This window comes from Drosophila virilis, chromosome 2 (genome assembly GCF_030788295.1).
Source record: "Drosophila virilis strain 15010-1051.87 chromosome 2, Dvir_AGI_RSII-ME, whole genome shotgun sequence".
In the NCBI taxonomy this organism is placed as follows: domain Eukaryota; kingdom Metazoa; phylum Arthropoda; class Insecta; order Diptera; family Drosophilidae; genus Drosophila; species Drosophila virilis.
The window spans coordinates 25885151-25909514 of record NC_091544.1 but is presented as its reverse complement, the minus strand read 5'-3'; the positions used below and the strand labels follow the sequence as shown (position 1 = coordinate 25909514).

General features: G+C 42.6%; 4 protein-coding genes across 6 annotated transcripts in view; 2 read left to right on the top strand and 2 right to left on the bottom strand.

The window, feature by feature from the left end:
* Tusp (WD40 superfamily protein Tusp) overlaps positions 1-19628 on the top strand; it is a 36611-nt gene extending 16983 nt beyond the window's left edge. For 2 of the 3 annotated variants that reach the window (XM_015170432.3, XM_002055957.4), the window contains exons 3-11: positions 13309-13473; positions 13537-13996; positions 14146-14675; positions 14737-14965; positions 15026-15291; positions 15386-17422; positions 17869-18216; positions 18279-18470; positions 18623-19628. In XM_015170432.3, coding sequence (XP_015025918.1) covers positions 13309-13473; positions 13537-13996; positions 14146-14675; positions 14737-14965; positions 15026-15291; positions 15386-17422; positions 17869-18216; positions 18279-18470; positions 18623-18739 — 4344 coding nt within the window. In that variant the 3' untranslated portion in view covers positions 18740-19628. The remainder of the gene's footprint in view (positions 1-13308; positions 13474-13536; positions 13997-14145; positions 14676-14736; positions 14966-15025; positions 15292-15385; positions 17423-17868; positions 18217-18278; positions 18471-18622) is intronic. The other variant, XM_015170433.3, reaches the window with a different exon arrangement.
* On the bottom strand, positions 4345-8622 carry LOC6632305 (uncharacterized). The gene is made up of 4 exons (XM_002055958.4): positions 8277-8622; positions 5586-5994; positions 5015-5142; positions 4345-4956 (listed from the first exon to the last, which is right to left on the bottom strand). The coding sequence occupies exons 1-4, from the start codon at positions 8505-8507 to the stop codon at positions 4489-4491; spliced, it is 1236 nt and encodes a 411-aa protein (XP_002055994.1). The 5' UTR covers positions 8508-8622; the 3' UTR covers positions 4345-4488.
* Positions 19629-19721: 93 nt separating the features above from the next.
* On the bottom strand, positions 19722-20935 carry LOC6632303 (probable enoyl-CoA hydratase). The gene is made up of 2 exons (XM_002055956.4): positions 20020-20935; positions 19722-19966 (listed from the first exon to the last, which is right to left on the bottom strand). The coding sequence occupies exons 1-2, from the start codon at positions 20918-20920 to the stop codon at positions 19857-19859; spliced, it is 1011 nt and encodes a 336-aa protein (XP_002055992.2). The 5' UTR covers positions 20921-20935; the 3' UTR covers positions 19722-19856.
* Positions 20936-21037: 102 nt separating this feature from the next.
* Mtl (Rac family small GTPase Mtl) lies at positions 21038-24211 on the top strand. The gene is made up of 5 exons (XM_002055955.4): positions 21038-21316; positions 22765-22902; positions 22984-23216; positions 23287-23447; positions 23512-24211. Exons 2-5 carry the CDS (start codon positions 22787-22789, stop codon positions 23587-23589), a joined length of 588 nt encoding a protein of 195 aa, XP_002055991.1. The 5' UTR covers positions 21038-21316; positions 22765-22786; the 3' UTR covers positions 23590-24211.
* Positions 24212-24364: the final 153 nt, after the last annotated feature.

The following is a 24364-nucleotide window of genomic DNA, read 5'->3' as shown; positions in this document are numbered from 1 at the left end:
TAAACCTTGGTTGCATTGTAAGTTTCGTTTTGTCCCTTTTGTGCATTACGCATCCGCCACGTGGCACGTCCAAAAAGTTTTTCGCTTTGACAGGCAAGGCAGAACGTCATGTGGATAGGATTGGGAATTGGGGAAATAAAAAGGCGACTTCGTGGGTGGGGTGCGGGGTCGTATGCATATGCATATGGCAACTGACATAACATGTAACTCATGCTCCATTTGTCAACGCCTGGCAGCAACAGCAGCAGAGACATGTGGAAACCATTTGCAGCTTGGCTGCAGTTGTCTTCTCTGCAACCATCTATGTCGCTGTCTCTTTCGCTGTCTCTTTCGCTGTCTCTGTCGCTGGCTCTGTATGTGCTGTAACAAAAGATGAGTTGCACTTGAGCATGCTAAAATGCGTTATTAAGTGCATAAATATGCAATGCGCGCAGCCATACGCTCGCTCTATCCCCCCACGCTAACAATGGCGTTCAGGTGAACAGGACAAGTGGATCAAGGGGCTGGTGGGGGTTCAGGTGCGTTGCAAATGTGCGAAGAGCTTTTGAAATTTAATAAAATGCAAATGCGAAGCCTGTGAAACAGACATATGCAATTCAAAACTTGCACAGACATGTGCTAACCCTTCCCTACCTCCCCCTTTGAACCCAATGACCTCTCCCAAAGCAACCCCAGCCCTTCCCGCCCTCGCTGGCATTGTCGCTGCGCCCCTTGGCACGCTAATGAGTTGCCCTCGTCTCTGCCCAACTCGTCTCGTCTCGTCACACACAAAGGCAGCCAACGACAATGAGCATTCTATGAATTATGCAGCATATCCAGCCCAGGATCAAGAAAGGATGCACTGAAGCGGCTGCCCACCAAAACAAATTGCGGTAATGGCAAATGCATGTACACAATTACGAGTTCCAAATACTTTTTCTAATTATTTTAAATGTAAATGCGCAAACTAAGCTAGCTAGAAATTAAGAGGAAGAAAAACCCAAAAAGAAAAATCAATAATTATAACTTTTGGGCTGGCTTGAAAAAGGATCAAAAGGTGAGCATGTGCACAATGCCAACGGGCAAGCACACACTCAAATCACGCACACACACACACACACGCACACATGCACACACAAGGCAATCGCCATCAGAACGAAGCACATAAATTGTCCTTTCTCTGCGTATGGCTGTGATGAAAAGATTATAACCTTTTGCGACGCTTCGTACCTTGTTTCCGGCAAATTTCACATATACTGATGAAAAAAAATCAATGGTTCGATTCAGTTCGAACTAACTTACGCTTTGGCATATCGGTTTTCTTTATCAATAAGGATTCACCCAGGCTGGGTTTTCTTAAAACATTTAATGTTTATTTTAAGCCAGTCATTTTTTGTGAAATATGTCGTTGGCTTTGGGTGTCAGGTTGGGTATTTTTAATCAATTTCAAAGCTTAAAGCTATTCTTACTTAACGAGAAAGTAAGAATATCTTTGACACTTTAAAATATTCAATATCATGTAGGCATTTTTCTTTTGCTGATATGTGAGAATAGTGAACGCTGAGTTTCATGAAAATAGAATATTTTGCCATATAAGAAACGATGTTTCGGCCGATTGTTCCTAACTATTTGATATATAATTAAATAAGAAATAATATTTATATATTTTCTTAAAACCTGACATATTTTTAAACCAATATATTTTAGATGAAAAATATACCCAGAGGTTTAATCACAACCAAAATGCCAATAAGCGTGAAAATTGGCTGCACTATGAGCTTTGATGCCAGTTTGTAGAAATAGTGTGAATTACATTTTATTCCTGGAATTATTTATTTATAAATATATATATTTATTGGTCAACCAGCTTCAGGGAAAAGAAATATAAAAACCCTGGTTGCCATGGTAAGGGTATAAATAGGAATACACCCCATTTTGCCAAATGCTCAAGCCTCAAACCTACAGACCCTCAAGTTGGCTGCCCTTAGCCTCTGGCTCATGGTTCTCAGCTGTCGACTGTCGGTTGTCGGTTGTCGGTTGTCGTTACGCCAAGCCTTTTACACTTGGGCCAAGTGGCAAAATGTTGTTACGTGAGCATTAAACCATATTTTAAGTTATTAAGTTATTGACAAAAGCACACGTCACCCCTTGCCGCTGCCCCACACCCAGATCCAATCTGCCTGCCTTCTCCTCTCTGTGTGTGAATGGGCGCCCCTTCTATGACAGTCAGCCGTTGCCAGGCCGAGCTGGGCTGGAGGTGTGGCTGTGGATGACACTTGTGCGCTGCTTATCCGTTGTTGTTTACAATGCCAATGCCACGCCCTACAGCTACACACACATACACACACACACATAATGCCTGTATTATATATAGTATGTCTGCATATAAAAACTGTAAGCGGCACGCATAAAAAGAAATTTTCAATTTGGCCCAAGCTGCCGCCAGCGGCGCCTCCCTCTTCTTTACAGCATATTTTCCATGTGTGGCGACTCTTGAAATTTCCTTTTCTCCATTTTTTTTTTGTATGTTTTTCGTCTTTAGGGAACTGTGGCAAGCGCTGCCAAATTTGTTAAATTTTATAAATTTCTGTCTTGAATTAAACATAAGTATGGCTATATGTTAGTCCCACAGCTACATTTCGTTTGCAGCTTGCCCCCCTTCCATTTCTACTTCACAGAAGTTCTCTCCTTTGGCTGCGACTTTCATCTGCCTTTTGGTCTTTGGACATTTTTCAGATGCATTCCTACTGGCGCTCTGTGGCATTCGTGTTTCGCTCTTTTGTCTGGATAGCATATCACCTGCATTTTATTATCCTTGTGGCCAGGTGCTCTGAAACACTTTGAGCAGTCAGCAGCACAAAGCATTCAGTTGCTACTTCAATAATGGTCACCTTGTGGTTGATTTCTGTCCTGCCCTTTCGAAGCGTCGACTTTAAAAAACGCTGTCTTTGTAAAATAATAAAATACAATTTAATGTATAAAATAAAATATATAGTCTTGATCAGTATCAACAGTAGAGACATTTCCATTATTCCGTTTTCTATGCACACTAATCTTTTCGCTTTAGTCTATGTATGCCAGATCTATGCGTCTATGATCTATGATCTATGAAAATAGAGTCCTATATGAAAAAGTTCTTTATCTAATTCTAACATAGACAGAATTATGTTTAAATTATTTTTTACTTACCCAAAAATATTTAGTTTCTAGCCTCTTTCAGTACAACCAAGATTCAAAATAATATCTGGATGTGTAAGCGCGAATCGAGGCATTTATTCCAACCATAGACTGACAATTTCTTGCTAGTACAAGCTAGTTTTAGTCTTTATACAATTGTGTGTGAGCGGAATATTGAATAGACATTGATTGGGTCGGGTCATATTAGTTTGTCTGTCTGTTGGGCAAGTAAAGTTAGAAACGATTTGGACCAGACACCTAAGGCATGGTCATTGGTTTTTATTATTTTTAATATTTTTCCACACATTTTCAAAAAATAATATAAAGGAATTTCAATTTTAAAAATATAATACTTTTAACATATGTATTTTGTTTTTAAATATGTTTAAAATATTTCCTTTTAAGCCGACTGCAGGGTATCGCACAGTCTTGTCATACCCACTTAACCAAATTTTTATTGCTACGCTGTTCGCCTGCAAATGGCAGGAAACAAAGCGCATAACATACAGTTTTGGACGTAAGTTGGTGATGTTTAGAGAAGCAGAAATGTGTATGTGTGTGTGTGTGTGTGGGAGGGGGGATTGTTGAAATAGTTGTGCGAAGGCATCTGCGATTGCCTTGTGGTCGTTCTGGACATGATGGCCTTCAGAGCAGCAGCAGCAGCAGCAGCACATTTCGCTGTGAGTTAATTTTGTGTATAGCCGAAGAAGAAGAAGATAAGGCTTTAGAACTTTTCCACATGTAAGTGCTCGGCTGTGTGTCAGGGGGTACAGCGAGGGGCTGGCCACAAGTAAATAAACACTCACCAGTGCTGGACAACTGCCGTAGAAAAAAATGTGTGTGCGAGTGTGTGTGTGTGTGTGTGTGTGTGTGTGTATTGTGTACATATGTACGTCAGCAGCCTTTTTCACTTTTCCTTTTCCTTTTGTTAGTGCTGCCAAATCAACCACCGTCGCTGAAGTCGCCGTCTACGTCGACGTTGGCGTCGCAGTCGCCGTCGACGCAGATAATTTGCCAAGTGGAAGAGAGTGAGAAAGGCAGAGAGTCGTGAGAGAGTCGCGGGGTTGAAGCGAATGCCCTGACCTACTTTTGCCGCAACTTTTCCAATTTGTTTTTCATCGAGTGTGTGGGTGAGTGGGTGTGTGAATGTGGGTGTAGTGTGCGTGCCTTGTTCTTAAGACTGTTAGCTCGGCTTTCGACAATTGGTTTTATTTGATAAAAATATTACAATATGCAAATATGCGCCCCTAAACACTACTCATTTAAAGCTTTTCAATCGGTTGACTAAATTAATTATACCTTGCCCCCGCTCCATGACACCCAAGAGCTCGACTATGCCACGGCAAATAGCATTAGGCCCAACATCGCATAGAGTCGTTGCGGCACGGCCCGCTGCTGTTCGAGCACTGCATTTGTTATGCTCGGATCGGGTACATGATCGGGCACCATGTCCTCGGGTTTTATCTGACGCCATGCGTCATCCTCTTCGGAATCATCCGTCTCGTCCTGCTCCAGATCCGATGGTGTGGTCGAACGACCCGTCAACAGCAACAGCTGTATACGCTGCAACGGAGTCAGGCTGGGTTTTTCATCAATTATTTGGCTTTTTCCTTTCAGGAAGGGTTTATAGCTCGGCGGTGGAGCATCGACTCCGCGATAGCCATAAACAAACATTTGCACAAACAACGAGCTGATGTTAAAGTCCGTAATGGTTGCTTTCAGCGTGGTCGGCGAATAATGACTGTACTCGGCCACGGGCGCCGTATAGTCCTCGGCGGTGGCTATCTTATCCGCAAAGTGCTACGGATTGAACACCAAGAATAAGCATACAAAATGTTACCGACCAACTGATACTCACATCGAAGATGACAAACTTTACGTAGGTGATGAAATCGCTGTCAATATAGTAGAAAATGACCGTATGATTTGTCTGCTCTTTGGACACATCCGGAGATGTTTGATATGTTTCGTATATCAAATCGTCACCTGTATAAACATTTAAATTGCATTAGTCGAGTGGACTTGACTATTAGCTACCCTGTAGCCAGCTCCGAAAAGTACAATAATTGAATACATCAAATCTATAAGAAAAACTTGAAAATCAAATTAAATATGCTCAGAATTTTGATTCTTCGAGGCACGCTCTAAAAAGCTATTTTGTAAACCGATAATTATCGATTTTGTTGAAGGGGAATAATTGAAGAAAATACGCATAATGTGCGCATGCTCAGTAAAGCAGAGGTCAATCGAAGTTGATCGATATCAGCTGAATTATCGATAACTTGATCTGTATATGGTGCGCGAGAAATTTGAAGAACTCGTCTATGTAATCGACGCGTGTTGCTCAAATATCACATTTTTGTACACTCTTCAATTAGTAAAAGCAGCTTGAACCTCGTTAGAACATATATTGATCAATCTTTAGTTACCCTTTTGCCGTTGTCCAATTTCTATGATCTTGTCCTTGAGCTCAAAGTCCGGGCCATAGGTGGTCGCATCGGTGCTCGGCTCGTCATCCTCATCGTCCATCATCACCGTCTGGGGCTTGTCGTTGTCGTACGGTTCGCTTATATTCTCATAGTCAAAGTCGTAGGGTGTCATCTCGCCCTCATACATAGAGTCCCGATTGATCAGCAGCGCTGGATTCACATTCAAAAAGGTTTCGTTGTAGCCATAGATTGTGATAAGCACATCAAAGGCCGCAGGCAGATTCGGCCTGGGCGTCTCCGATGCTGTCTCGATATCTGCCTCCAATGTGCTCCCATCGTTGGTCACTAGGCGGACTATGCCCACCACCAAGGTATCCACATAGCTGAATTTCACCTCGGCCTCAATGTTCTGCAAAATGATTTGATCAAAAACAGATGAATTACCAACGAATCATTCAATTAGCAGACCATCCAGGGTATGCAATCATGCGTATACCAAATAGATATTTGCCACGCCTCGCTGACATTCGAATCTATCGTCAGTTAGTTTAGATACACAACGTGCTGCCTCTGGGGGATGTACTTATATTGAACATTTGCACATTTTTCTTTCGAAATCTCACGTCATAAGTAGCCCACGAATTTCCATATTGAAAAAACATTTGTTTTTAAAATATATATATATATATATATAAATGTGGGCACCCTCGCATCTCGTGAACCTGCCGCCTGAGGCATCCAACTGCTGTCAGAAGCTGTGCCAAATAGCCAAATTTGCAGCTGATTTGACATATGTACTAGACACGACTATATACTTATATGAGTTCCCTTACAGAGGGTATCCAAATATTTTCATAGATTGTGCTACACATTTGTGTTCATATATTTGATAAGTCCAAACAGCTTAATTATTATAGCTTCGTCTTTATCTTAGTACTTCGTATGATCCCAAGCTTCATGTTAAAGTTCATTGTATTTTTTAAAAGCAGTTACTTTTGCACAGGCCAAATCTACATACTATTTTATATAGAAAACATGACTTTTTTATGTTAATTCAACCATTATCTTTAACTATGCTTCCAAAATTGTAACTAAAACTTCCTAAATTCGGACTCCATATCAGATTAATACTAAATTTTCCATAAAAATGTATTTCTTTTAGGAACTCTTGAAAAAGCCCACAATCTGTCGAACATTGTGTTTAGCATTAAAATAACATCCTTCTATTTTCTTAGGAAATTTTGAAGCTCGTTTATTATGCTCTCATCAGGAAACCCACAAGCTCTGCACCTAAATCAGGTCAACATTTTAAAAGATTTCGAAATTGTTATATTAAAAATATTCTTTAAGTCATAAAACGCCTAAATCCAAACTCCGAATACAAGAAATTCTCAAATTAAGTGTATTAAGTCTACTTAGCTCAAGTTTTTTGTGTAAACTAATTGTGTGCTCAACTGGCTCGAAACAGGAACTAAAATTATTTATTGGCCAGAGATTTCCATAGAACTATTCGCACATAATCTTTTAATTGTTCGTACAGCTAAACATATGTTATTCTATTGAAAATGGAAGCCTGGGTTCGTGGGACCCAACCTTTAACCCCCTAACCTGAACACTGAACACTTTTATTGGGCTCGCAGCCTGGTTAAATACTGCTCTCAACTTTGACAAAGCTTGTTGGCAATATTCGAAATAAATATAGAAGAGTATTTAACTTTCGGTGCTTCAAAATTGAATATTCCTTTAAATTTCGATATTTCTAAAATATATAAAATATGGCAATTATATGTTCTTTTTGAAGCTCAAACTTTTCTAATATACTACGAAATTTTTAAATTGAACGATGTAAAAATGTTATGGGTTGCAAATATTTTATTTCGGCTTTTGCTAGCTTTCGCAACTGGGCTTTAAATTTAGCCAATCAGTTGGGTTATGAACAGTTTTTATAGCAACATCTGGCAACGGGTAATGGGTTTATATAAGTCGCATAGACCTTAAAATTATATAGGAATTTTTGTTTTAATTAGTCCGGCCAGGCATATACATTTAACTAATAATCCAACTCTTTTCTAAGGCAATTATCTGCGCATCTAATGGCCAAAAGCAAATGTTATGGCAAACATTGGGAAGCGAGTGCCGCACAGACGCCCAGTACTAAATATAAATAAATACATATCTATATAGTGTTCTATTTGTTGTCGCTTAGATTTAGTTTTTTTTTTTTTTTTTTTCTGATCTGTGGGCAAGTGACGAAAAAAAACTAAAATTTCGTTTTCTATTTCGGGCTGGGCATATGCAAAAAAAAACAACAAGTAAGTGTGCTTTAGGCGGAAGTGCCCGACTAGCACTTACTCTAAGTCCAGTGTCGAACTTCGTTTGCTAACGATATTTATTGACAATATGTTAAACATGTATCGACAATAGAAATAGTATAAATTCCTTCTGCTAATGATATATAAAACCATATATAGTATTTTGCAAAGACAAGTCTCTAGCTTTTGTAATTTGCGACATGGACGCTTAATGAATATATATACTCTACAGGACAGGAAATGCTTCATTGGCCTGTTACTTAAATTTCCACAATAATAAATGTCCCCTTTTAACAATTTTAAATACGTTCAGATTATGAAAGTATGCTTGAGAAAACAAAATAAAATATAAAGGGTAATGGCCAAAAAAACAAATTACCTGATTCGAGACGATTTCAATATAGGTAATTGGCTCGACAATGTTGTACTTAAAGCTGACATTGGGCGGTTCACTGATGCTCGCAGGACGCGAATGCTGCACATCCTTAAGCAGCAGCTGATCGCCATCAATGCGCTGACCCGCACCAAAGAATCTCTTGGCCTGGACGCCTCTCTGGCTGAGCAGCGCCTGAGCCGTGATCAAGAGGAGCAATTTAATTGCATTAGACATGTTTTTCAAAAGTTTGTGCTTAATAACCAAAACTAGGAATATGCTCCTCCACGCTTGTATATCGAAAAATTAAAGCACGAACGCGCCGTGGCAAACGAACGCGGGCAACTGATTTGGAGATTTGCCCCGAGTGCGACTGAATGGCAGCTGTGGACTACAAGTGTTGACTGATCTTTGGACATTTCACTTTTACGAGGAGAGCGCGAGAGACTGACAAATTGGTAGAGAGAAAACATGCGCAGAGGGAACGCAACCAAATGCCCTGCAGTTGCTTCTAAATATATTAAATTCCTCTCCCGCTTCCGCTCTCTCTCTCTCCTTCTCTCTCTCTCTCTCTTTGCACATTTGTGTTCTTGTGCCTTTTGGTAACAAGACGGCGTGTGTACTTGACCCCAAATCTGTTGTTGGGCAACAACCGCCCACAAGCTGTCCACATTTATGACCGCCAGCGACCCCGTAAAAATAGCATTCGCTGACCAAAATAGACAAAAATTAGCAAAAGGCATATAAATAAATTTGGCATATTTTTAGTTTAGTCCAGGATTAAAGGCTAAATGCCGATTGGGACAATCTTTCGCATCCTTAAATTTTTGGATGCAAAAAGTCAAATTGCTTTTGCATTAAAAAACAGCAGCAATTTTAAATAAAATATATGTATATTTATCTTTGGATATTCTATGGTTTTCTAAAGGCCAATTTTGATAAGGTTTTAAAGATTGTCATTGAAAGAAAATTAAAATGATCAATAAAAAGTCAAAGTGCTCTAGGCGACTCGGGAATACCCTGAACCTGTTTCTACCCACACCGATAAAGTATATACAGTATAAAATAAAAAATACTTAAGAAGTTACACGTCCAATTTGGTGACTCTAGCTCTGAACACCCAAGAGATTTGCTCAAAAAACAGGATGTCGATTTCGAGTGAAGTATTATTTATAACATATATAAAGTGGCGTGGTCTAGTCGGGAGTGCTCGACTAGAAGATACCCTAAGCCTAGCACCGCCGAACTACTTAACAAATATTCTAGCTAACTTCTATACATGCATACACAACCGAGAAAATGGGGGAAATATATTCATGAATAATATCGGAGCTTATAGTCCGATTTTTATGAACTTTGCAGTGCCTTAATATGTCTAGCAAATGTGTTTAAATAAGAAATCATACGCTAATACATAAAGCTCATACCTCGGTGTAATTGTTTACCAAATATTAAAGTTTTAAAGACTAAATTGCGCATACGCCACGTGAAGCCAAATGTTCTGTTTACATTTAAAAAATAATATTGTTTAATTGCTTTAATTAAGTTTAAACTGTTATGTATTTAAATTCCTATTTGTTCCAAGCGATTTTACGAAATTGTCCCGCTGAGCCTTATTAAAATAAACAAACGTTTGCCTGTAGGGAATATGATTTACTGTAGAAAAAGAGAGAGATAGAGAGAGAAAGAGAGAGAAAGAAAGAGAATGATATATACACAAAGAGCAAGCTGAGCTATTTATATTGAAAATTGCATTACATTAATTAAAAATGTGTGTGTATATGTGCTGAGCGCTTGAAATGGAGCATGATGAGGGGGCAACATTGATATTGCCGCACAACCGCAATTTATGGCTGCCACAACAACAACACCAATAGCATCATGCCACATGCAGCAGTTGTTGCCCAAAAACTACATACACACATAAACCATTTGCTGCAGTTGGCCTGCATTGAAAAGTTTTTGGGGCATGTTGCATTGAAATTTGTGCAACTATGCAACAAATCTAAATGGAAATCTGCCGCAGAGCCTGCCCATTGTTTAGCCAGGTCCGGGACAATGCTAGGACGGAAGTTGTTGCTGTTGCAATCAAAGCAATTTCCGCATTGCACTTCGATGTGGCAGCTGTTAACAAGCTAACAAGTTGCAAGTGGCAAGTGGCATAAAGCGACCAGCTGATGGCCTGTCAGCGCCTAGGCAAGACATGCCTGCCAAACCCGCCCGCTCAACTGTCAACTTGGCTGGGACTCGGCTGCCTGTTTATGAAATTCAATTACGGCATTAATGAAAATTGCATTTAATGTTGTCAATGGCAGCAGAAAACTGGCCAAGGCGCCCGAAGGCCACATCAAGTGATTATTGAACCAGCGATTAAAACATTTTCCTTTGTGGCCCAATAAATTTAATATCGCTTTTATATTCCATTTCCCTTGCTATGCTCCGTTTGAGACGCGTGTTTTCACTTTAGATTTTTTCAAACAATTTCGTGATCAATTTGTAATAAAAATTTCGATATGTTGAAATCGTGTTTTTGCTTTTTATTTTATAATTTACTGCATGTCGACTGCATTTACCCCGAGTGCAGTTTAGTTGAGCTTAAGAAACATTGAAAAGTACTAAAAATATTGCCGAATACTGAAATTGAAATGCCGATTTGCTCCATGACAATAATACGGCCATAAAATGGCCATGAAAATGTCGGAATATATCTGCAAGCTGGTGGAAACGTATTTAACTCAAGTGTTCCCCAAATACCCTGCACAAATTTGGTAAATTGGGTATTTTGGGTGTAAAGCTGATACGATCTGATAATTTTCTTTGAAATCTCGTTTCTAATCTATCTATATAAAAATGTACAAAAAGCATTATTTCTACATACTGAATAAGTCATTCACCAAATGCAATCATCGAAAAATGTTCAAATTTGTGTTGAACAGCGTGAAAATCTCTGGAGTAAAGTATTTTCTGCTTTCGCTCTGCTGCTCTTACTCAGAGATATATTCTGTAAATTGTATTTATTAAATGCCGATACATATGGCTTTGGTTTAACAACTTAGTTTATACCCTATGAATTCATTCGTGTACATTTCTTAGAGCTGTTTACAGGGCATCTGGCAGTGTGCTCATTCAGCTAAACTTTCTTTATTGTTTTTGTCTCAAGTGTTTATTAAATGCAGATATATTTACATACTTCGTATCGCATATAGAGGACGCTGATGGCCCAGACGTTGTCTTCAAGTGGCCCAATGAAAGGTTAATAACACTCTCAACAAAGAAATGCGCTTTATAATTGGGCGCCGTCATTGAATGCCACGTTGAAATGTGCCACAAAATGCGGCAATTGGTTTGCTGAAAATGTTTTATTAACAGTTTTCCTTTTCTTTTTAATTCATTTAACGCAAATGTGCGCAAATTCCAATTGGTAGCGGAGAGGGTACGCATAGATCCAGGCAATGTCTATTACGTAATTGCATTTGACAGCGGCGGGCATCAAACGGGCTAGTAAACCAATTAAGGCGTGTGTGTGTGTGTGGGTGTGGCGCAACTGAAATCAATAAAAAGTTATGCACTCTTCGCAGCTGGCCAAGCGGAAATTGCGAAATAAATTGTTGTTGCTGGCATTTTAATTTATGCCTCGCAAATTGGATTTGGCCTTAAAAAAATAAGAAAGACAGATAATAATATTGACCATTTTGGCTTAGCGGGGATTAGCCCAATGGGCCCGAGCCGGCCAGTCAAGTTCTTTGGAACTGAAAACTGAACTTTGCAGCTTATCACCTGCCGCCAATTGGCGCTCAAATGTAGGCCACACTTTGTGAAATATAATCAGCAGAGCAATTGCAAAAGCCGCTCAAAAGTTGGAGTCTACAATCTGACGAGCGGTGCGGCTGGATGCTGTGGGTCCCAGTGGCTGTTGCGCGTGGGCGACAGTGAGAGTGGTGGTAGGGGTGGGGGAGGGGGTAAGATGCGGCTGATGCCAAAGGCATAAATTGTGAATGCAGTCTGAATGCTGCAGATAAACAGCTCAAGTGCCAGATGGAGAAATAAGTTTAAATTAGTTTATCAAAAGTGCTCGACTGGGAAATACCCAATAGTCAGCTTACAAGTGTCCTTGAGCTCATCCAATTGCACACACAATTGTACACAAAATGATGGACATTCATATCATTGATTTAAAAAGGAATTCACGACTATGATATACCCTGTAATAAGCAATGAAACTCTCGAGCTGTTTTTCAAATACTCATGTGTATATAAAATTAAATAGACACCTAAATCAAGTGTGGACTAAGATTTACAACTAAAAATAGTCGAAACTGTATGACTACAAGATACCCTATACTCAGTTTTAAAATGATCTAATGTCCATTTCTACACATTCTCGCATGTGTCTTCTAGACTTGTCAGCAACAAAGTCTATGAATTTCTTAGACCTCAATGCTCGACATACATGCTCTGATAGGCAATGCTTGACTAAATGATACCCTGTATACAGTTCTGAATAGCTCTAACACTTATTTAAGATCTGTATTTCTTATTGTACTGGATGTACTATCTTTAAGTCCCAAGTCCTCGAATATTAATACAATTATATTACGGATAAGTGGCTTGACTATAAATACCCTGTACCTAGCTTTAAAATAGCCAAAGAAATAATTTCTACTAAGTTTCGTGCATATAGATCAATGGGAAAAGTTACAAAAAAATTGTTTGGCCCCGACATACCCTGTAGTAAAATTTATTACAGTGTTTAAGACAATAGACAATGTGCATATCTTGTAGCTTAACACCTTCCATGAGTACAGGGTATTAAAGCAGCATATTGAGTGCTTACAAATGTCAGTTAAGTGTGCTGCAAAGTGGGACGACAGTCAAAGGCAGCTACTGCCAGCGGGATAATCCATTTTACAGGCGCATTTGCGCGCATTTGACTGTCAATTGGCGGCTGCTTGGATGAGTTGGCAAGCTCATCCTGACGGCAGCTGTGCGCAAAAGATACTCAATTTGATTTCGATTCTTTTTCTTATTTGCATCACAGGATGAGGGCTGGAAGCTAAACCGCACGAACTACTACCAGGAGGGCTGGCTGGCAACCGGAAATATACGCGGCATTGTGGGCGTCACATTTACCACCTCACACTGCCGCAAAAACATGGACTATCCACTGCGAACCAACTACAATCTGCGAGGTCATCGTTCGGACGTAAGCGAAGCACTTTACGTTTTATGTTCAGCCCCTCAAGACCCAACCACGTCCTTTTCTTAGGTAATACTTGTCAAGTGGAATGAGCCGTATCAGAAGCTCGCCTCCTGCGACAGCTCTGGCATTATCTTTGTGTGGATCAAATACGAGGGCCGTTGGTCCATCGAGCTGATCAACGATCGGAATACACCGGTCACGCATTTCTCCTGGTCACACGATGGTCGCATGGCGCTCATTTGCTATCAGGATGGCTTCGTCCTGGTCGGCTCTGTCGCGGGCCAGCGCTATTGGTCGTCCATGTTGAATCTGGAGTCGACCATTACGTGCGGCATTTGGACGCCCGATGATCAGCAGGTTTACTTTGGCACCACCCAGGGTCAGGTGATTGTCATGGATGTGCACGGTGCGATGGTGTCGCAAGTGCAGCTCTCCAACGATGTGCCCATCACATCGATGGCCTGGTCCTGCGAGAAATTTAAAATGGAGGAGGGCGAGGAAGCCGAGCCCGGTGTAACAAATGCCGGTGAGTAAGAGGAAACTGTTCTATATAGGGTATACGTGGCGGATTTTTCAAGAGTTTTCGCTCAATTCACCATCTAAATTCAACTCGTTGAGCGGATCTATCAGTCAATGAATCAATTACACATTTCCCCTTCGTCTCGCGTTTTCTAGCCAAGCGCTCTTTTGTGCTGGCGGTCAGCTTCCAGAATGGATATATCTATTTGTTAAAGTCGTTTGACGACGTCTCACCCGCACATATCAACACCTGCCTTAACGGCGCCCTGGGCATGGTAATGGAATGGAGCAACTCGCGAGAGCTGCTCGCCGTCGCCGGCACACTGCGCAACAATAGCGCTGGCCTGGGCCTGGATGGCAAACTGGAGGATCTGGGCACGCCCAGCTACTATAACAATCTGGTGAAGTTCTATACGGAATCGGGCGCATGCCTTTACCAGGCGCACATACCCTGCAGCAGCGCCACCGTTTCGGCCATCACGTGGGGGCACAACGACAAGCGTCTGTTCATAGCCACGGGCACCCAGGTGCACATCGCTTGGGTCTCGCGACGTGTGGCCTCGCTGCAGCTGCTCTGCCGGCTGCAGATCCAGGCGAGCGTTGGCTCCGAGATGCTGTTGCCGCTGCTGCCGTTGCCTTCTAGGATTAAGTCGCTCATTGGCAATTTGTTTGCTCAAACCATACGAGTAAGTTCATCAGCCTACAATTGTCTTCAGTTAATCCTAATCCATATTCCTGCTGCTGCAGTGCTGTGTACCTGATCTGAAGTCGCTGCGTGATTTTGTGTCGCGTCCGCCGCTGTGCTCGACGCGGTTGCATTGCACCATGATTCGGCACGATGATGACTCCAATCTTAGTTCTGGCACATGCTATACGCTCTACTTGGAATATCTGGGCGGCCTGGTGCCGCTGCTTAAGGGCAAGCGCACCTCCAAAATACGCCCGGAATTTGTCATCTTTGATCCACAGGTCAATGGTATGCTAAACCACATGCAGCACACTTAACCTTAATGCTAAGCCAAATTGCACTTTTCAGACAACTCGCTGTATTTCCAATATGCGGCCGAGGCCAAGAGCAGCTCCGGCTCCAGTCAGTCCACCACGACGGGCAACAGTGGACGCACCGATTCCTCCGACAGTGATTTCGATGAGCGCTCCCGCTTTGGTTCGCCTCGCACACCCAGGAAACGTCGCGTGCGCGCCAAGCGGCGTCAGCAGAACGGAGATCGTGCGGCCAGTGGCAGTGGGGGTAACGATCCTGATAGCCTCGATGAGCTGGCCTATGTTGATACACTGCCCGAGGTAAGAGAGAGACAGAAAAAGAAAGAGAGAGAGAGAGAGAGAGAGAATCCGATAAGCTGTAGTGGCATGCGTTAATTTTCACATATTTTCCAAGCAGGAAGTGAAGCTGGTGGAGGTGACCTCCAATATTTGGGGCACGAAATTCAAGATCCATGGACTTGCCAAAACCGTCCCAGCCAATTTAGGCCAAGTAACTTATAAGACGTCCCTACTGCATTTGCAGCCGCGTCAAATGACGCTGGTCATAACGGAGCTGCGCGATGATTTTCCGACCGGGCCCGATCCCAGCTTCAATCCGAATCTCTTCTCCGAGGACGAGGAGGAGCATCATCATAATTACAATCATAATCACAATCACAACACGGATGCACTAGTGCCTCATGTGAGCGTAACGAGCGCTACTCAGGAAGCGATCGCAGCTCTGAAGCCACCAATAATGCCACTGCGTCGCCTCAACGAGGGCGGCGCCTCCGCACCGCCGATAGCGCCCATGTCGCCGCGTCCGAATCGGATACTGGCGCGCCACAAGAACACGCACACGCTGACTGTGAATGGAGGCAGTGGAAGTACCTCCTCGGTGGGTCTTAGTCCGCTGGCACGTGCCGAGAGCTATGACGATGACTCCTCGAATGAATCTCAGGATGCGGCTGGCAATGCCAACGGCAGCTCCTGCACCACCGTGCTGCTGCATCAGGCGCCCGCCAGCTGCTCCGGCGGTGCCGCCAACGCTGCCTGTGCCGCGCCTGTAGCCAGCTGCAGCAAGAATCTCACACGCCCCAAGACCATAAGCAGCTTCAAGAACAGCTACAGTCGTTCCAGCTCCAATTCCAGCTGCCAGTCCCGGCACGCCATCTCGCCGCTCTACTGCGATGGCTCCGTGCCGACGCTACAATCGCCCAAGAATGCGGTGGCGCCCTCGGACATCATATTCGAGCGACCTGCTGTGCCCGCCACCGGCCAGACCACGTTGATGTCCTATTCGAGCAATGCCGACTATGCCAACAATGTGGTGCAGGTGAAGAATGCGCTCATGTCGGAGCCAGTACGCTCCGCCAACAGTCATGTGAATCCGGTGCCGCTCAATCTCAATCTCAATCTGGAGCGCATGGACGCACGGGCTATTAAGTGTTCAGCGCCTGCCAGCTCCACAACGAAGCGGCGCGACATGCTCTACATAGATGAGGAGACACAGTCGCCAACACCCACCACCAGCAGCAGCAATGCCACCGCCACTTCCTCAGCTGCCACAAGCGGCAGCATGAAACGCACTCCGACTGTCGTTTCTATAGCACCCGCGCTACCCGACTCCATAACGCGCAGCTGCAGCGTGGGCTATTTGGATTCGGTGGCCATCACGCCTTCGGATGAGGCTTTGTCGGCGCTGCGCAAGGATGCGCCCAATAAGCGTCTTATCCTGGTGGATAAGCGGCGCAATCGTAATCGCAAGCGACAACAGCAGGCAGATGCGCGCAGGCATAAGCTGCAGCAGACGGGCAAATCGAAGAGCCTGGACTCCTGCGATTTGCTCTCGCTGCAAACGAAACTGTCCAGCAAGGAACACGAGCAGGTGGTGCGCAAGCTGCAGGAGATCTCCGATAGCAGTGCCTGCAGCAGCGCGGCCAATACGCTGTGCTTCAAGTGTCGCAATAACATGAATCCCGCTAGCATTTGCAAGCGCTGTCAGCCAGCGGCCAGCGCGGCGCTGGACGAGATCACCACGGTCGTTGTGGAGCCCGCCAAGGAGCCAACGCCGGCAGCTGCTGTAGCGGTCCCTAGCAAACCGACGCCCAAGAAACGTTTCGACGTCATCACTAGCTTCACGGACAGTCCGCTTTTCACCCGCAAACATCGCTTTGGCTATGGACGCAGCAAGGAGCTGGCAGCGGGCAGCAGCACGGAGAACTCTACGCCTCTGCTCGCACGCAAGCAGGAAAACAGCTTTAGCTTTGTCAAGCAACTGTCCGAGGTGCGCTGGCGACGCAAGGAACCGGCGCCCAGCCAAAGCCAGACCCAAGGCGCCAGCAATGCCAGCACACTGGAGCGACAGCATTCGGAAACGGGCAGCGTTGCCTGCGGCACTGTGGAGGCGACGCCCGTGGAGGCCAAAGCGTCGGTGTCACTGCACACGCAGGTGAGAACTGGGCAACGGTTTAATCTTTTTCTTGTTATGCTCTGCAGCCATTTAGTGACCAGAAGTGTATGCAGGAGTTGTCCGAATGTATGTATCAAGGCAGATGAGGGCATTTTTGATTATGAGATCTATATATATACCAATATTTGCGTATAGGTTTTTGTTTCGCAGTTCGTTGATTTAAAAGATCGATAACTCGCATTATATAACTGGAATCGATAAATATCGAAAATATACGTAACTGCGTTTTCAGTTTATCCCAGTGTCCATAAAAACTATATACGCCAGCTTTGGAATTCGAACTCTCGCTGTTTGAGCTTATTGAAAATTCCGATAACTTACGACGTTTACTGTAAATCGATAAATATCGATCAATATCGCCGGCTCAAACTCTAGGCTAAAATTCTAGCACTGTAAATCCTGTTCAACTTTCCTTTGCATTTCAGGCCCTGACCACTCTCGAAAATATCATCAGTCGCTTGCGTGATCTGGATGAGGGTCGATTGACGCCGCCATCGACGCCGCAGCGTTTGCCGCGCAGCTCACCCGCCTCGCCGGCGGCCAGCAAGAAGAACAAGCGACAACAGAGCAACTCGCCCATACGCCACATACTCAACTCGCCGCTCCTGAATCGCCGTCAGCGTAAGAAGCCGAGCATCATTGAGAGCTCCGACGATGAGGGCAATCTTACGAATGGCTCCGGCGAGGAAATGGGCAGCACCGGCAATGGCAATGGCAATGGAAAACAGTATCGCGATCTGGAAACATTCCAAAAGGCGCAGCTGCGCCAGAAGGTGAGCTCTGCAGCTGGTAAATGAATCCAATTCATAAACATAACCTGCTTTCCTATATGCAGCTTAAACGTGGCAAGATCGAGCCAAATGGCAGTGCCAGTTGCGCCAATACGGCGCCAGTGCGTCGCGAATTCGTGATGCACAACAAGGCGCCCATGTGGAACGAGATGAGCCAAGTATATCAGCTGGACTTTGGCGGACGCGTCACCCAGGAGTCGGCCAAGAATTTCCAAATTGAATTTCGTGGCAAGCAGGTGCGGACCCAAATCAATCTCTAACCATAAATAACTGCTATATTCGGCCTGCCGAAGATTATTTTTGATCACATTTAGTGAATACGCAATATACCGTTATGTATGTGACCATATTTAGATAATATATATATAAAACTCTTGATATCTTACAGGTGATGCAGTTTGGACGCATTGATGGCAATGCGTACACCTTGGATTTTCAGTATCCCTTCTCGGCGCTGCAGGCATTTGCCGTGGCGCTGGCCAATGTAACACAGCGTCTCAAGTAATTGGATATTAAGCATATGCCTAATGCTATATTACCGTGAAGCATATATCTATATATATATATAAATAACTATATAGTACTTATAGCACGCCGCCAGCTAATGTCGCAGCAAATTGCAATTGCTTTATAACGCATATTTTTTATACAGAAGGCGCGCCTTGGCTTTTTCATTTGTAAATATGTATATGTACTTATTGTATTGTGGTCTTTAGGTTTCTGAATACCATATATAATATCTGAAACGATATATGAACTCATACCACCACTTGATTGAAGGTTTAGCAATTTGATATTGGTGTGCAAAACTCACAGTCCGATCCATTTTTTGTGCAATATTTGTATGACAAACTTTTTGGCTTAAGTATAATAAACGATTGTAAATGTTTAGCATTAATGATGTACGATGAATTACAAGAAAAATACAACAACAAAATGTGCGTACGCGTGCGCATTTAAATGTGCGTAACTGTATGAAAATGATTTTTCAGTCGATTTTTAAACTAGTTTGTACAACAGCAGCCTTTTTTGCATTGAGCTTCGTTTGTTTTTTCTCGACTTAAGTGCAATAATAACAATTCCTTTCGTTAACAATTTTTAGGCCATAAGTAACAACCATTTAAAGATAAAAATATATTCATATATATATATATATGTACTTATTAACAGCAAAAATCGCTTGAATCAAAAACAAAGAATTAACAAGAGCTCGCTTGGCCTAACATTTAAAAAAAATTAAATGTGTGTACGAGTACTTAATACTAGCATATTTTTTATATATTATAAACTTATTGTGAAACAAACATTCTTACATATACACAACCGCACACACACACACACACACACACACGAAACAAATTTTGTGCTTTTTCTCTTATTCTCTTTTTTGTAGTTAGGCTTAATTTCAAGGAAATTTCGTTATTGTAATTGTTGTGAATATTGAAGTAAACTCAAAACTCAAATCGTAAACGATTTAAGTGTGCAACTAATTTATAAAATATATTATATGTGAATAAACAAACAACAGCAACAAAAAATAAACAAATAAAAACCATTCTTATTTACATATATTACATGCTATTGCACTAAATGCATTTGAGATGTGGAATATTGCAATTTTGTTATTTCTTCTCCTTTAGCTGTTGCTCTATTTCGATTTCGGCTCTCTCCCAATCCGGTAGAGAATTCTGCTTGATGTGCCAGGCATCCGTTTTGGGGCCTTTAACTTCAGCTGCGTAGAGAGGATTTATTAAAAAAGCACGTCTTATAATGAAATGTATTTACATGTCTTGAAACGCTTGACGCCCTCCTGCATATCTGTCACCATGGCCGCAGTCACATTCATGATTTCGTTGCTTACGGCTGAATGAAAACCTGGACGCGCATAGACATTGGCATTATCCAGTGTCGCATTACGATCGTGCTGCAGCGAGGCCAATGGAAACTTGGCTATCGAAAATGCCAGGTTGACTGCCTGGCCCAGCGCTGTGCCTGTGGCCACAATTCGATTGACTAGTCCAATGCGCAGTGCCTCTGTGGCGTACACGCGCCGACCCGTCTCTATAATATCGACAGCATTTGAGTAGCCCACCGCGGCAACCAGACGCACGGTGCCGCCATCGCTTATGGGCACGCCCAACCGGCGGTTGAAGAAGCCTAACACAGCCGTGTCTTCCATGACTCGAAGATCGCAGAGTAGTGCCAGCTCTAGCCCGCTGGCCACACAGAAACCGCTGATACCGCATATAATGGGTTTGCGTAGGTGGCGCCTTGTGGGACCCACCGAGCCCTCATGGCGCAGCAAAAAGTTCAGACTGCCGCGTTGCGCCTCCGCTTCCAATTCTTTCAAATCATAGCCCGCCGAGAAAGAGCCGCCCACGCCGTATAGCACTCCCACAGGCGACGTGTCATCCGCCTCAAATTGATTGATGGCCTCGCTTAGCTTCACCGCGGTGGCTGCATCAATTGAATTGCGCTGTTGCTCTCTGTTGATACCAATCAATGTTATGTTGGCATCTTTTTCGACCAACACGCTTGGTGCATCGCTTTGACCCGTATCCGAATATTTGGCAGCACTCAGACAAAATTTTTTTCTGCACGATTTTGAACCAAGTGCGCCTTGAATTAGTTTATTATAACTGCTAAGACGGCTGACAAAAAACAATTTACTCATTTCAGCCAACATAATAACTCTGAGTGTTGTGCAGCGTTAAAAACGATGATTTCGCTGACACGCATTGCAACACTGCTTGTCAGAGTTGAGCGACGCTGTCAAAAGAAGGCGTGTATGTGTGCGCGTGTGTGCGTGAGTGTTGGTGTACAACAAAAAAGCAGAATTAAAGAAAATACAAACGCTGCGCTGCCACTTAAATAATTATTAATTTATAAAAATAATAATAAAATAGTGTTAAAGTTAGTTGAAACGTTAGTGTGTGTATGCGTGTTTACCAACGCATTACATGTGCATAAGTGTGTGCTGCATACAAATACAAATACCAGTGATATAAGCATAGTACAAAACAGCTCGAATACAATACACGATTCCAATCTGCCGCCGCAGACAAAGGATAGTTAAGAAACGGTATTAACCTGGTTATATACATACATATACATTTGCTTGTGTATATCAATATAAGCTAAACTGCACGCAAAATGTGAACGTGCCGCAGCTGCTTGCAGCGGCCTGCGGTTGCGGCGCCCGCTGAGAGCAAAACAACAACAGAGCGAAAGTGACGAATGTCCAGCGCTGCAGCAGCGCTCGACCATAACAATAAGAGAGAGGGAGAGATCAGCGCGCCCTGCTCTGCAGTTGCATTGCATGTGCCTGCAATGATATGTCCGCTGCTTTTTCACTTAAACTGTAATTGAATTGGCATTACAAATTACGGTTAAAGCCCAGCCGCTTGTCTGTGGCGGGGTCGCAAGCGCTGCCACCGCCTGCATTATTAGTACTTAATTGTGTCTATTTTTAACAATGCGCGTCCGTCCAACATTTGGGCGCATTCGTCTGTTGCCGCCCCTCCAGTTTGCCTCGACGCCCATTCAGACGCACTGCTCCATTGGCGCCCCCGAGGGCTCTTGTCGACGACACTATTGCCATTTTGCTGTTGTGTGTGCGCGCGTGTGTGTGCGTAGAGAGAGAAAGAGAGTGAGAGTACGAGAGAGAGTAATTTAATTTTGTGATGAAATCTGTAACACATTGAAGGAGGCATCCCTAAGTTGAAAATAGTGTATATAATGATGTATGTACATACTATATGTACATATGTGTATTCATGATCAATTGATAGCTTAAATCAATTTCTAGCAAATTCTGCAGGCTTAAAATTATTACTACACTCTCTACGCACATACAGTTGGCACCATATTTTCTGAGATACTATTTCATTTCAACCCAGTAATATTTTCATATAGATATATACCTATTTATTTTGTTGTTTATTATATAATATATAAAATATGCCTGAAGCGACCAGATCTGTGCAATATATCATATGTACATCTGACAGGCTTCCGAATAAATATGGATTTATGGTTTTCTCAGTTTTCTTTTAGATATTTTTCAATAAGTAAGGGTATCTAGATATTGGTGTTCCGCAATTTCTCTATGTGTGTCGCAGTCTTTACCGCATCATGATCTATTTTCGTAAATATTATTTGCAAAAAACAAAGAAAATGCCCTGAAGTGTATATAAAACTTTCGTTTTATTATGTTTGCGGCTGGGACACACCTTTTGATGCCAGCCTTTGATCGTATATATAAATATATGTATATAAGTGTACACTCGCCGTGGCACTAAAAGTAATTAAATTGTCAGTGTGTGTTCGTTTGTTCAGATATATGTATATATTTATATATTTACTTACATACATACATATCATTGCGCCGTCAGATAAGATGTAGAGAGTTGGGTATAGAGTTTATTGCCTCAAGTATAGCTTAATTAATTGAATTAAATGCGCACGCATTCATTCAAAACAAGATATTCTGACGAAAAGCACACTCACATTCACATTTCGCTCATTCAGCAAATACAGTCACGACTCGACGATGTCAACCGGAAGACCCATAAAATGTGTCGTCGTTGGTGACGGTACCGTCGGAAAGACTTGCATGCTAATCTCCTACACAACAGACAGTTTTCCCGGTGAATATGTGCCTACAGTGTAAGTGTTTTCCAACTCTGTACATATACTCGTTGATCTTCTCTAATCATATTTGTATGCAATCCCTTCATTTCCGGACAGCTTCGATAACTACTCCGCACCCATGCAAGTGGATACAATACAAGTGTCACTCGGCCTATGGGATACAGCCGGTCAAGAGGACTATGATCGGTTGAGGCCGCTCTCCTATCCACAGACAGATGTCTTCCTGATATGCTACAGCGTTGCGAGCCCCTCATCGTTCGAAAATGTCACCTCCAAATGGTATCCAGAGATCAAGCATCATTGCCCAGACGCGCCCATCATATTAGTGGGTAAGTGTGTGGATGCGATTTTAGCTCTCAGGTGTGGCATGACTTTGCGGTGTCTTCCTCTTGCTTTCAGGCACCAAAATCGATTTGCGTGACGATCGCGAGACATTGAGCGGCCTGGCCGAGCAGGGGTTGACGCCGCTTAAGCGCGAACAAGGCCAGAAGCTTGCGAACAAAATACGCGCTGTGAAATACATGGAGTGCTCCGCCCTGACACAGCGCGGACTCAAGCAAGTAAGTGACACACCAAGGCAACGGCTACACAATTTTATTTCAATCCGATTCTCTATTTGTTTAGGTGTTCGAGGAGGCGGTGCGCGCGGTGCTGAAGCCGGAGCCGTTAAAGCGACGCCAGCGAAAGTGTTTAGTTATGTAAATAAGCAGCGGAAATCGGCATCAGAGAATACTCAGAACCAGCAGAGAGAACAAACACACAGATAAAATGGAACGCCCTTACGTATCTCTACCTAAGCGTGAACAAATCAACAACAAATCACAACTTGCGCACTTGATTCATTGAGCATTATCATTTTTTTACTCTGTAATTTTGAATATGTATAAGTTTAAATATTATTTGCATAATTCACTGAGAACCGCATGGCACAAAAGAAAACACAATACGACTCCCTCCCATTAGAAAACTAAAAGTAATTAACATAAAAAAAGCAGCAGCACTTAAACCATAATTCAAAAGCAGCTACACCCATATTGAAATCTAGTCAATTGAATCGAATGTATTGTACTAATTTTAATCAAGAGCAGCAGCAAATAACTAAAAGAAAAAACCAGAAACCAACGAAACATTGGTTTCGCATATCAGTGCTAAAGTATAGAGAACAATATCTAAGCAATTCCTAATTTGTTTATTAAATGTATTATAATTATAATGTAGCCCAGGCGTTTCCTAATTTTCAACAATAGCCAAAACACTTGACGATGAGCTCTTAGAGAAAACAAAAAAAAACAAATATAATTAAATAAAACGCGTTTATACATTAGCTAAGACTTTTTTTCAAATTACTTGTAATAATCTCAATTAACTGACGCTCATTTGAAATTGTCTTTTCAAATTGTAACAACTGTTGTTTCTTATTTTATAATAACTTATTTATTGTCCCTAACTTTAATATTGAAATGTAAAAAAAAACTTT

Excerpts from the sequence above, each read along its gene's own strand:
- LOC6632305 (XM_002055958.4), bottom strand. The coding sequence starts at position 8,507 with ATGTCTAATGCAATTAAATTGCTCCTCTTGATCACGGCTCAGGCGCTG. Across the intron at positions 5,995-8,276 it reads TTGAAATCGTCTCGAATCAG|AACATTGAGGCCGAGGTGAA; the intron begins GTAATTTGTTTT and ends ATCATTTTGCAG. Across the intron at positions 4,957-5,014 it reads TAAAGTTTGTCATCTTCGAT|CACTTTGCGGATAAGATAGC; the intron begins GTGAGTATCAGT and ends TTCAATCCGTAG.
- Mtl (XM_002055955.4), top strand. The coding sequence starts at position 22,787 with ATGTCAACCGGAAGACCCATAAAATGTGTCGTCGTTGGTGACGGTACC. Across the intron at positions 22,903-22,983 it reads GGTGAATATGTGCCTACAGT|CTTCGATAACTACTCCGCAC; the intron begins GTAAGTGTTTTC and ends ATTTCCGGACAG. Across the intron at positions 23,217-23,286 it reads CGCGCCCATCATATTAGTGG|GCACCAAAATCGATTTGCGT; the intron begins GTAAGTGTGTGG and ends TCTTGCTTTCAG.
- LOC6632303 (XM_002055956.4), bottom strand. The coding sequence starts at position 20,920 with ATGTTGGCTGAAATGAGTAAATTGTTTTTTGTCAGCCGTCTTAGCAGT. Across the intron at positions 19,967-20,019 it reads CGTCAAGCGTTTCAAGACAT|CTGAAGTTAAAGGCCCCAAA; the intron begins GTAAATACATTT and ends CTCTCTACGCAG.